Source organism: Octopus bimaculoides, chromosome 7, assembly GCF_001194135.2.
Source record: "Octopus bimaculoides isolate UCB-OBI-ISO-001 chromosome 7, ASM119413v2, whole genome shotgun sequence".
Taxonomy (NCBI): Eukaryota; Metazoa; Mollusca; class Cephalopoda; order Octopoda; family Octopodidae; genus Octopus; species Octopus bimaculoides.
Genome location: NC_068987.1, coordinates 19,010,841 through 19,023,598, shown reverse-complemented (window position 1 = coordinate 19,023,598; position 12,758 = coordinate 19,010,841). Strand labels below are relative to the sequence as shown.

The following is a 12,758-nucleotide window of genomic DNA, read 5'->3' as shown; positions in this document are numbered from 1 at the left end:
CACACACACACACACACACACATTAATATTTAACAAAAGCAACAGTGATTCAAGGGCCGAGAGTTTCGTGCGTTGGAACGTTCCAACGAAACTCTCGGCCCTCAAGTCACTCTGTTGTTTCTGTTAAATATTAGTAGAAATATACATTATACTCCTTTTTGAGTTCTATTTTTCCTGATTGCTTCACCATATATAAAATGAAACTTGAAATTTCGAAAAGAAATTGTGATGTGTGTCAGTTTGTATGTGTACGAGTCTGCCAAATTTTCTTTTTCCATATTAAATTCCGATATAATAATAGTAATCTACACACTTTGAAGGACATTTATAGAAAAATTTCATAAAAATTAGTGGTAGGGCAAAATTGGTATCTATGGTAAGATGAGTAATTTCTGATTTCTCGTTATTTTTTTTTCCTACCTGCTTGAAACCATTACATTGCAAGTCTTGCATCATCATTTTATACTGTTGCATCATCTTATGGAGTAAAAATTGGTTAGCATGGGCTTCTTTCAGTTTCCGTCTATCAAATCCACTCACAAGGCTTTGGTCGGCCTGAGGCTATAGCAGAAGACACTTGTCCAAAGTGCCTTGCAGTAGGACTGAACCCAAAACCATCTGGTTGGGAAGCAAGCTTCTTATCACACAACCATGCTTGTGCCTGTTGATAATATTTAATAGCCTGAAGGCGAGCTGGCAGAATCGTTAGCATGCCGGGCGAAATGGTTAGCGGTATTTCATCTGCCGTTACGTTCTGAGTTCAAATTCCGCTGAGGTCGACTTTGCCTTTCATCCTTTCGGGGGTCGATAAATTAAGTACCAGTTATGCACTGGAGTCGATGTAATCGACTTAATCCCTCTGTCTGTCCTTGTTTGTCGCCTCTATGTTTAGCCCCTTGTGGGCAATAAAGAAAGAGATAATATTTAATAGCCTGAATTTTTAGGAGAGATTTTTTTTGTATCTCTTTATTAAATTATGTAGTATATATTATATTGTTTATTTATTTCAGGGGACATGGACAGAACGATTTTTCTCTTCTGATGCATTAATACATTCAATTTTTGAAAATGAAAAGAAAACTCCATGAAGCGCACATAGGTTTGTTAATATATAACCAGCCATCTTAGTCTTTTCTCACCTCTTCAAGACACAGTTTTCTAAGATTTCGCTTCCAAATTTCACACACATTTGTATTAAACCTTCATTTTCCACAATCATCCTCCATTGAAAAGAAATGATAATTTTTTTTCTGCCAAGATTCCCCCTCCCTTGACAAATATTGTGGAATATATCTTGATTGAATTTAATCATCATTTTTCATAGCTACGGCAACATATGTACTGGATAATTTTGTACAGAGATTAAACTAAGAATATTTAAATGACTTTTCATATTTGGATCTATGCTAGCAAGTAAACTATTTTAGCGATTTCTTTACTTTCTGGCATTTTATTACAAAAGAATTCTATCCTAATTAATTGTCTTGGAACAATTATCGTGGCATTCTATAACCTTTTCAGAATTTGACAAAAATAACTGGTCTTAGAAATATATATTGGAAGAAATATTGTGGAAAGATTAAAGAAAAAAAAGGAAAATATTTTTGTGTTGTGATAGCTATTGAAACTTTTGATGAAGAAATTATATAAATTTCAAGCTGAAAACGAAAAAGTTATAAAATATTAAGTTTTGTAATTAGAGGCTGAAGACAATTGTAAAAACATCATGTTACTGAGGCAACAATACTACAGTTGTAGTTGAAGATTCACTATGAGCAGTTTGTTATCTCAACAAATTCTTGTTCACACAAAAGAGAAACCGTATCTTTGTGAAATCTGTGGTAAATCATTTTCTCGCAAAAGCCACTTAACTACACACAATTATATTCACACGGGAGAGAAGCCATACGCTTGTGAAATCTGTGGTAAAACGTTCTCTGACACGGGCCAGGTAACCCGACACAAATATATTCATTCAGAAGAAAAGCCATATAGTTGCTTTGCCTGCAGTAAATCTTTCTCTCAGAGATGTGATTTAATTACGCACAAACGGATTCACACAGGAGAAAAACCATATACCTGTGATATTTGTAGTAAATCATTCTCTCAAAAAAGTGTTTTAACAGCGCATAAGTTTATTCATGTAGCGAAAAATCGGTTTCATTGTGATGTCTGTGGGAAAACGTACTCTCAAAGAGGTAGTTTAAATAGACATAAATATACTCATACAGGTAAGAAACCATATCAGTGTGATATCTGTGATAAAGCATTCACTGATAAAAGCCAAACAATCCAGCACAAACGTATTCATACAGGAGAGAAACCATATCACTGTGATATCTGTGATAAATCTTTTTCTCAAAAATGTCACTTAACTACACACCATTACGTACATACAGGAGAGAAGCCGTACCGCTGTGACATTTGTGGTAAATCCTTCACAGATACGCACCAAGTAACTAAACACAAACGGGTTCATACTGGAGAGAAGCCATATTCCTGTGACATGTGTGATAAATCGTTTTCTCGGAAAAGTAACTTGACTTCACACAAATTTGTTCATGGAGGAGAAAAGCCATACCACTGTAACATCTGTAGTGAATCATTTGCCCAGAGATATATTTTGATTGCACACATACGTATTCATACAGGAGAGAAGCCATATAAGTGTGATATATGTAGCAAGTCATTCTCTGAGAGTAGTCATTTAACTAAACATGTACGTATTCATACAGGAGAGAAACCATATCAGTGTACTATATGTAATAAATCTTTTTCTCAAAGTGGTCATTTAACTACACACCAACATACTCATACGGGAGAGAGGCCATATAGCTGTGATATCTGTGGTAAATTCTTTTCTGAAAGAAATCATGTAACTAGACACAAACGCATTCATACAGGAGAGAAGCCTCATAGCTGTGATATCTGTGGTAAATCATTCTCTTATAAATTTCAGGTAACCAAACACAGGCTTATTCATACAGGAGATGAAACTAGTTACTGATATTTGCAATATGTTATCTTCCAAAGTGATGTGTTTTTCAATTCACAGGAACTTCTACTGACAAAGTAATCATTTACCTTACCATTATAATACTCAGACGAGGAATGTCATTGTTTATAATGTAATAGATTATCTCACAGAAGTTATTTATCTAGCCATGAACATAATGAAACAGGAGAAAAAACATTTATATATCTATGACAAATCATTTTCTAAATCAAAATATCTTACATAATCACAGACAAGAAGCAAACCATATCTATGAGATCTGTGGCTAAATGTTTTTTTTTTTACAAATAGTTATATCATAAATATATTCTGAAGTTTCTGCACTTATTAGATTATTTGAACACTTTCATCATGGCTATCCACTAGACATCCTCATACTTTCCAATTGTCACCACTTTTCAAAAACTATAGCACTTCAAGTTGGCTAAGCAATTAGAGCATCCACTGCAATTTTTTTTTTTTTTTTGGGGTGTCTCTGGCAGAATATGTGCTTCAGCTCTTACCCATTTCAGACAACAAAGCACTACCCTCACATAACCAAAGCTTGTATCACCCAAATGTGTCACATCTACTTCTACTGTAACAATGTAAAGAACGCTGCCTATGATATATAGAGAAATCACCTGCTTATCTCAATCAGTTGGCTTTTATCTATTACTGTTATGCATGCAAGACTATCATCCTTATTTGAAAAAATATTGTTGTTTACCATACTGCCTTGAAACTCACCTTCCAACTTGCAGCCAATCCTTGTGGCACCTTACCAAAAATCTCTCTGCCAAGATTGCTTGATCATTATAACTCTGTAAGCAGTATGTTCTTGTTTACTTCTACATTTGCATTTAGCAGAGCAAAATGCTTTCAGCACTTACGTTCTCCATTTCACTAATCTCACCACCAAACATTATCTATCCACCCACCCATCCATCCATCCATCCATCCATCCACTCCAAAACAAGACCACCTACTCTGACAATGTCCCTTCACTCAACCTCAGACAGTGTGACCCAGAATTACCACTTTTCTTCATCATTTAAGCACCATTCGTAATTTAACACATTTGCCTAAAGAGATCTAACAGTTGAAAATCAGTGTACCTAATTTAGCTATAAACCTAACAGGAATGGCTTTGACCCTTTAGCATTTAAACCAGCCATATCTGCCCCAAATATTTCACTTTCAAACAGGCCAGATGTGGTTTCTCACACCAACCCTATAATATCATCGTTAAAAAATCAACAGTTATGTCATCAAAATTCCATAACTATAATATAATGCATGATTAATTCAAAACAATGTGTGTAAATAAGCATTACATTTGATAGCATAATCTGAATGCTAAAAGGTTAAATACAATTTCACAATGGTAATTAATGTAGAGTATATGGTTGTTGATGAGATAGTGTAAAGTCACTTGAAATGATTGTCCAATTGATCCTTCTTTTTTTTCTGCCTATGGTGAGGCTGTATAAACATGACAGGTGTTTACAACTGTCTCATGTATTTAATCATTTTAATTTGTAGATAGATGCAGTGTCAGCTAAAATCTAAGGATATACACTTTGTGGTAAAGTTTATTAATTATGTGCATACAACTTGTGCACCTTTATCTCTGAAATATAGTAGTGAATAATCAAAATCATTCTCATTTGCAAAATACAATGGTCGAAACTTTACAGCTTGTTACCAATGCTGACATAATGTGAAAATTATGGTGCTGTTCTCAATGACGGGTAATATGAAGAACTGCTAAGGCGATGATCTGGTATAATGATTAGCATGCTGGGTGAAATGCTTAGCAGCGTTTTTTTTCCATCCTTATGTTCTGAGTTCAAATTCCTCTGAGGTTTGTAAAATAAATACCAGTTGAACACTGGGGTTGATCTAATCGACTTACCCCTCCCCTGAAATTGCTGGCCTTGTGCCAAAATTTGACTCTACTGTTGAAGAACTACTACAGGGAATTGTAGTACTGTGTAACAATTCAATTCAAAACTAAGTTGTTGGGGATTTTTTAAAAGCTTAGCCAAATTCTCACTTGTTCTGTTTGAAGTGCTCAGCTGCTGGTCCACCTGAAGGTTTCATGAGGAAATAATCATATGTGAGCTCAAGATTAGAAGCAATTGTACGGTCATTGACTAGAATCAATATTCTGCTGAGATTTAACCATCAAATACTTTCTACTGAAAGGCTAACCCTTTAACATTTAACCAGCCATATCTGGCTCAAATACTCTATATGCTTTATGTTCAAACTGGCTGGATTCAGCTTCTCACACCTACTCTACAATGTCATTCTAAAAATAACCAATCACATCATCAAAATCTCAAAGCTACAAGGTAATGTATGATTAATTTAAATAAGCATTACATTTGACAGAGTAATCTGAATGCTAAAGGGCTGAACAGATAAAGAGGTAGATTAGGAGTTAGTGTCAAAACTGACCAGCCCACAAACACTACACTGGGAGAAGAACAAAGTAGTAGTGGGGACTGGGGCCCCACTGTGTCGATTATGAGCTTCTATGATCTTATCAAAGACTACCTGCTAATTTTATGCAGATTCAGAAGTTTGGTGAAGAATCCTTTTTAAATTTTTGGAACCAAGTTATTAGTACGATTTATCCTTGTGACATTTAAACTTTTTTGTTTGTTTGATAAAATCCATCAAGTTGTTTCTAAAGAATGTTTTGTTAAAATTATTCTACTTTTAAAGAATTGTAGAATCAGTCTAAAATAACATTTAACAATGGCCTTATTTAGATTCTCTGCTGATCAATAGAGCTATGCAGCTGTAAGAAGCTATATCAAGCATTATAGATATTAAAACAACATGTGGTTTCGATTTTGACATCAAGAGAATAACACACAGAAATAATATGTGCAGAAAGATAAATGTTAGATGCAAACTCAAGCTGTGAATGTCAGCAAGATGAAAATCAACAGCATTCTGTAATTTTGTTGATGAGTTACACACACACACACACATGCATTTGTATACATAGTAGAAGACACTCAAGGTGCCATTACATGGCACTCTGACTAAGTGTTTTTTCTACTATAGTTCCAATCTGATTAAAGCCTTGTAGATTTGGTGGGCAGAAACTGAAAGAAGCATGTCATACATCATCATCATCATCAACATCATCATTTAACATCTGTTTTCCATGCTGGCATGGGTTGGGCAGTTTGACTGAAAACTGGTAAGCTGGGGAGCTGCACCAGGTTTCAATCTGATTCGGCACAGTTTCTACTGTTGGATGCCCTTCCAAGAGTGTAGTGAGTGCTTTTTACATGCCAATTACAAAACGCTAGCAATAGCCACGACTACGATCTCACATGCCAAAAGTCTCAGTCACTTGTCACTGCCTCTGTGAAGCCCAAAGTTTGAAGGGTGCTTTTTACGTGCCACAAGCATAGGTGCCAGATATGCAACACTGGCATTGGCCATGACTACAATTTCACTTTCTTGATGGGTCTTCTCAATACATACAAGCTGGTATCAAACAATTCCTGGATTAGTTCTGTAGCATTCCAACAGATGGTGGCACATGGTTGTGTGTGCAGTGAGAGCTAGCAGTGACTTTCATAAGGCAGTGTGCCAAATAACATTGCTGTGTTTACTAAGTAAACATCTGGAAATATGTGGAGACAGCAAATTCAAGATCATTCCCTTCTACAAATGCTCAAGGAATAATCCAAAGTACTGGAAGACAATGGAACTTCATTTTACCAAACAAATTCTGACCCAAATTAAACATTAAAAAAAATTCAGGTTACTGGATTCCAAAATATTGGTCAATATTTATAGCAAGAATATGTGGACACTTGCTAAAATGGAACAAGTTGTGGACGTCATTTTACATAGTTAACTCATACAAGTACTGTACCTGACTAATTTTTGCAGAAAATGTGGTTGAAGTTACACATGGTTTGTGTGAAATAATCAAAAGTAAGTACTTGAATACTTGCTTTTGACCCTTACCAAGCGTTTCATTTTTGTGTAAGATTAATCAACATTGGAGCGAGTGTATGTTTATATTTTAAATCTAGTTTGGACTGTTTGGATTTTTTTCATACTTTATAATTGTAACTGCATCCATACTTGCTATTATGAATCACTTTTTCAATCCTCAACTAACATTCAAAACACCTTGCATACAGGTGTGTGTGTATGTGTATATATATATATGTATATATGCATGTATAATGTAGTCATGTGTGTGTGTGGAAGGGTGAATGGATGTGTATGTATATATATTGCATTATATATTATGTGTGTGTATATAGAGAGATACTTTCAAAACTGACATCTTGAATTGTCATTAACTTCAACAAGCTGACCATATGAATACAATATAATTTAAACCATACTGGGAGCCCCTTTCTCACTCTTTCTTTCTTTTTCCTTTTTCCCCTTTTTCTCTCCCTCTAACCAAACCTCAAAAAAATTTGCCACACACATACATATGCAGGCACAGAGAAAGACAATAACTAAAACAAACATTGACATCATGAAATATCATTAACTTCAAACAGCTGTGAAATGACTGACCATGAAAATACAATAAAGGACCCCTTTCTTTCTTTCCTTTTTTTTTTTTGCTTGTCTCTTTTTGCTTTCTTTTCTCTCCTGTCCTTTATGTCTTGTATTTCTTTTCTTTTTTTCTCCCTCTAACCAAACCTCCCAAAAATTCACTACACACACATGCTTGTACACACACATAGATAAAAGAACATTCTCTTCCAGATTTATATAAAAAGTCATGGCTTTTCTGTAAAAAATCATATCTGATGAATCTTGTAAATGAATGAGATGAAAGCACTAATAAATAATTATCCAAAATTCTGACTACCTCCCTTTTCTTAATTTATGTATATTATGTGTGTGTGGTGCTTGTAGCCTCTTGTCTTGACATCACAGGATAGTCATGAGTCTCACCATTGGACAAGCAAGTCGTCTCTCATTTCAAGTCCTTTATGAAAACATTCAACATGGGGAAATATTACTTTGCTGAAAAACAGGTGAGGGTTGACAACAGGAAGAACATCCACTTGTAGAAAATCTGCCTCAGCAAATTCTGTCTGACCTATGCAAGCGTGAGAAAATGAACATTTCAGTGATGACGAGTGGAGGAAATAAAGTATGCATAATGCACTTTTGGTGAAAACAGTTGGCTATGAAAAGGCCAGGTACACTGTATTGTTTCTTTGTGTAGCTGTTGAGCTAGAATTTCTTACAAATAGCCTGTACCCTTTACATATGAATACCCTATGTAACCAGAGGTACTATCAAGATATTGTTGGCCTTGATTGCTGATTTGTCCAAATGGTGGTGATATCATAACATCTGTTGATAAAATATGTGTACTAGCTAACTGATAAAGATGATTATGAGGGTATGTTTGTCGGCACCAGTGCATCTAGATGGATGGCTGTTGCATCAGTTGGTTGTTCTGAAAGATGCTCACAAAGATACGTCTATTGATGCCAGTTGTTGACAAAATCAAGCTTCTAATTTGTAGAATTATTTTGAATATTGTAACATGAGTATTCATTATATTAATAACTTCCTAGGTTGTTGCTTATAGAAAAAAAAAAAAAAAAAAGCAGTCTATGCTTGCTTTTAGAAAGTGAATGTTTCTGCCACATGAAGTATGTACATGAAATGAGCTGGTTGTTGTACATGTCATTCCTACCTAGTTTCCTTGGCCACTGGTAGAGAAACTGAAGTACACGTATTATGAGATACCATTGTGGTAATGACCAGGTTTGATCAATCTGTAAACAAGCTTGATCTAGAGGATAGGTGCTAATATTTTCCATGTGTGTCCAGAACGAAACTTTCTATATAAGGTGTCTGAAGTGATTTTGTAATTATATCAACAAATTAACATTTATATAACTAATTTGGGGAGATCTTAGAACAGGTATCATGGTCCTATCCGTTTAGCTCATCTTCCTCTCTAGCTAGAGGTGCCTGTTAATATAACATCTGTCTAATGCAGGGCTGGCCGACCTGAGGCCCGTGGGCCGCATGCAGCCTGCAGACATCTTACGGTCCACTTGATACTTTCTTGAAATGGATTTATTTAAATTTTATCAAAAATCAAAGATTGTAATAAAAAGTAAAAAAGGAAGATACTACTGTTTTTGCAATGATAATATTTCATGTTGAATCAACAATCATTCATTCATTATTATAATAGTAGCATGCAAAAGCAGAATGCTTTCAATTCTGTCAGTGTACAAGTGGCCCTCAAAAAACTTTCTGTGATTAAAGTGGCCGGCAATGTAATTTGAGTTGGCCAGGTCTAATGCATTGATTGGTCTTAATGGAGGTTATGTTAACACGTTTGGTGATGAAGGTGCTCTAACCAGTTGATCTGAAAGATGACATATCTTTTGACACCAATGTGCTAGGATGAATAAACAACTGTTAGGACCAAAAGGTGGATGTTGGCTCATGCTGACACCAGCATATGAAGGTGATGTTGACAAAAACAAACAATCAATTTGTGGATGAGTCACTGGAGTACCACTAATTTAACATGAGATATTCACTTAGCACCTATGTTTCAATTTTATAAATGTTTTAAAAGGGTATTTGACTATCAATTTGTTTCAATTTTTTTTTTGAAAATAGCAAAAAAGAAATGATGTGAAGGTTAATGCCTAAATATTTAGCATTTGTTACCTTAAGATGTTTGAAGAAACTTTGTATATTTTTTACATACTGTTCTTTAGTTCCAGATCAACCTTGGAATTAAGCAACAACAGACAAATGATCATAGATGTTCCAACCAGGACCATCCTGTTTTTTGGTGGGAGAGTATCTAAGATTACATTACCCACTATGTCCTTTCGTTTTTCAAGACGATAGGTCAGGATATGAGGACAATTTGGCTGCTATTACTAGCATGTCCAGCAACCACGTAGAAGCTCTCTTTGCTATTGTAGGTGGACATGAAACAAAAGTATAACACGAAATAGATGTCAAACAGATAAGTGAGGTGCAAATGTCACTACTGCTAGAAGTAGCAGTCAAATGCCACAAGCATCTTAAAAAGGACGCATCGGTTATAAATAAAATGCCTTTAGTAAGTATACTCAGTTTGAGCTACCCTGATTTAAATAACGGTCTCTAATTCAGACATAAGTCCAATAATTTTTAGGGTATGAAGTGAGTTGATATAATCGACCTAAGTACTTGAGTGGTACGTTATTTTATCGACCCCAGTTAGATGAAAGACGAAGTTGACCTCGGCAAGAACAAGATTTAATTGTATTTACGGACTAAAAAGCATAAAAACCCTTTGCTATTTGTGACGCTCTCTAAAAATACAGAAGGAACCATCTCAATCTTCGCGTTTGTAACATTTTCACAGTTAGTCTCTCGCAGAATGTGGAGGCGCAATGGACCTGTGGTTAGGGCAGCGGACTCGCGGTTTCGATTCTCAGACCGGGCGTTGTGAGTGTTTATTGAGCGAAAATACCTAAAAGCTCCACGAGGCTCCGGCAGGGGATGGTGGCGAACCCTGCTGTACTCTTTCACTACAGCTTTCTCTCACTCTTTCTTCCTGTTTCTGTTGTACCTGTATTTCAAAGGGGCCACACTGTGTCACGCTGAACCTCCCCAAGAACTACGTTAAGGGTACACGTGTCTGTGGAGTGCTCAGCCACTTTCACGTTAATTTCACGAGCAGGCTGTTCCGTTGATCGGATCAACTGGAACACTCGTCGTCGTAACCGACGGAGTGCCAACCACATTCTCTCGCAGAGAAGAAAAAGAGTTAGTTCCCCTGGTAGTTTATTGTAGAAATCTCTCCAATAACAATAATTATTGTTTATCACACGGTTATCAGACGTGAGATAAACTTATGTAGAGGTCTGAAATATTGGCATTGATAAGTGTCTTCTTTGTTTATTTTGTTGTTTGCATTTTCAAGTCCAAGAAGTTTTGTGAGTGTGGTGGGACTGATTTTGTTTTCGCGGACAACACATTAAGACTCAATATATGAGGGCATCTACCATTCTGCACACATTCGGACTAAACTGATTTGTAAGTATTTATATATGTATATATATAAAGAAAAGGGATGACAAAGGAATAAACGATTATCCTATGAACTTCATTAGTTTGATTATATCTAGTTATTAACTATTTTAATGAGTGATCGAAACGAGAGATTTTATTAACAAAAGGAATTAAACAAACGAAACGAAAGTAAATGGGAAGAAAATGACACTTATATATACGTACCAAGATATACAATTTATATATTACGGTAAAGCTATTTTGGGTTGTTTAATTTAGCTCTCCACATGTGCTTATCTGATATCAACTGCCACTCGATCATCTGTGTAATTTGGATCAGTTGGATTAAGGAAACTCACCCATCAGGTAACAATTTAGTACCTGGTCGGATCCACAGTCTGCTCTGTAGGTAAGGCAACATCTAGCTGTGCTGTGTTCAACTCCATCAAACACCCAGTTCCTTTCGGGACACTGTTATCTGCAATCTGGCCAAAAAATTGTGCTGCAAGTAAGACCCAATCCATGGGGAAAAATTAACATTAACGACAAAATATAAAATACGTAGGTTTTATATTACGAAGAGATTGATGTAGCAATTATGTTGTATTAAAGATTAGTTTTATGGCCGTTCAACCACACATATATGGTTATATGAAGGAAAATGTTCTCTATGTGGCTTGTGTGTTTTCTGTACTCTGGTTATTATTATTTTCTTGTCTACGTTTTGTTTGCAATGTCCTGTACCCAGATATGCACCTATATATACAGGTAGACGTAGGTATGCACATACCTGTACGTATATATGCATATACTCATTTATTATTTGTTTTATATATATATATATATATATATATATATATATATATATATATATATATATCCTTTTATCACAAACTACATACGTCATGATTTGACAGTGCTGTATTCTACTGTAAGTAATTAATTTGGTCAATCAATGAATAATTAACCTTCTCTTATTTTCGCCGGCATTCACGAACAAAGAAAGATCTAACTCTTGTCTACAAACCGAATGTACACAATTGGTTGAATTGTCACCTCAACATAGATTGTGCATTTTCCTACTCTCTGGGGTGAGCAATCCTGATTTATTGGAATTACATGCAGAAATATGTATGCCTACAAACATGTGCAAATACCACAGACACCTATATACACATACATACATCATTTACTTGGCATCTACGTATTTTATATTTGTTCGTTAATATCTGTTTTCTTGTGGATTAGACGGTGTCTTATTTACAGCATAATTTTATGACCAGATGTTATTTCTGCGATTTTTTGAGTGAAGGTTGTTTTTTTATATTAATTCACATGTCATTGAAAATACAAAATGACCGTTCATGATGTCAAAAAGGAATGTAAATATCACATCAGTTTCGCTCAGATTGTGACATCTCAAGCCATGGAATATCAACATTCAAGTACATGTGCGCACGCACACACACTAACCCTCTGTACAATTTCCACAAACAAAATTCACTGACAAGGTATAAAATACATTTTCCCAATGTATTACATAGAAGCAAAGAACATTTTTTTTTTTTGTTGCTTCGCTAAATTCCCTTTGAGAATTATTCGGTCTTAGTAGACACATGACATGTGATCTTCTTCTAGCACTTTATCAGTCCACCTAGTGGCCTCCTGTATATATACTCGTATATATATATATATATATATATAT

General features: G+C 35.3%; 2 protein-coding genes across 9 annotated transcripts in view; both read left to right on the top strand.

The window, feature by feature from the left end:
- The window catches only part of LOC106881355 (zinc finger protein 271), a 46,796-nt gene extending 38,932 nt beyond the window's left edge, over positions 1–7,864 (top strand). For all 7 annotated transcript variants that reach the window (XM_052969308.1, XM_052969307.1, XM_052969310.1 and 4 more), the window contains one exon: positions 1,011–7,864. In XM_052969308.1, coding sequence (XP_052825268.1) covers positions 1,772–3,007 — 1,236 coding nt within the window. In that variant the 5' untranslated portion in view covers positions 1,011–1,771 and the 3' untranslated portion in view covers positions 3,008–7,864. The remainder of the gene's footprint in view (positions 1–1,010) is intronic.
- Positions 7,865–10,132: 2,268 nt separating this feature from the next.
- Positions 10,133–12,758, top strand: part of LOC106881359 (zinc finger protein 678-like) — an 11,838-nt gene continuing 9,212 nt past the window's right edge. Inside the window, exon 1 of one of the 2 annotated variants that reach the window (XM_052969314.1) lies at positions 10,133–11,077. The gene's annotated coding sequence lies outside the window, so the exon portion shown is untranslated. Of the gene's footprint in view, positions 11,078–11,981; positions 12,145–12,758 lie in introns of those variants that run through there. The other variant, XM_052969315.1, reaches the window with a different exon arrangement.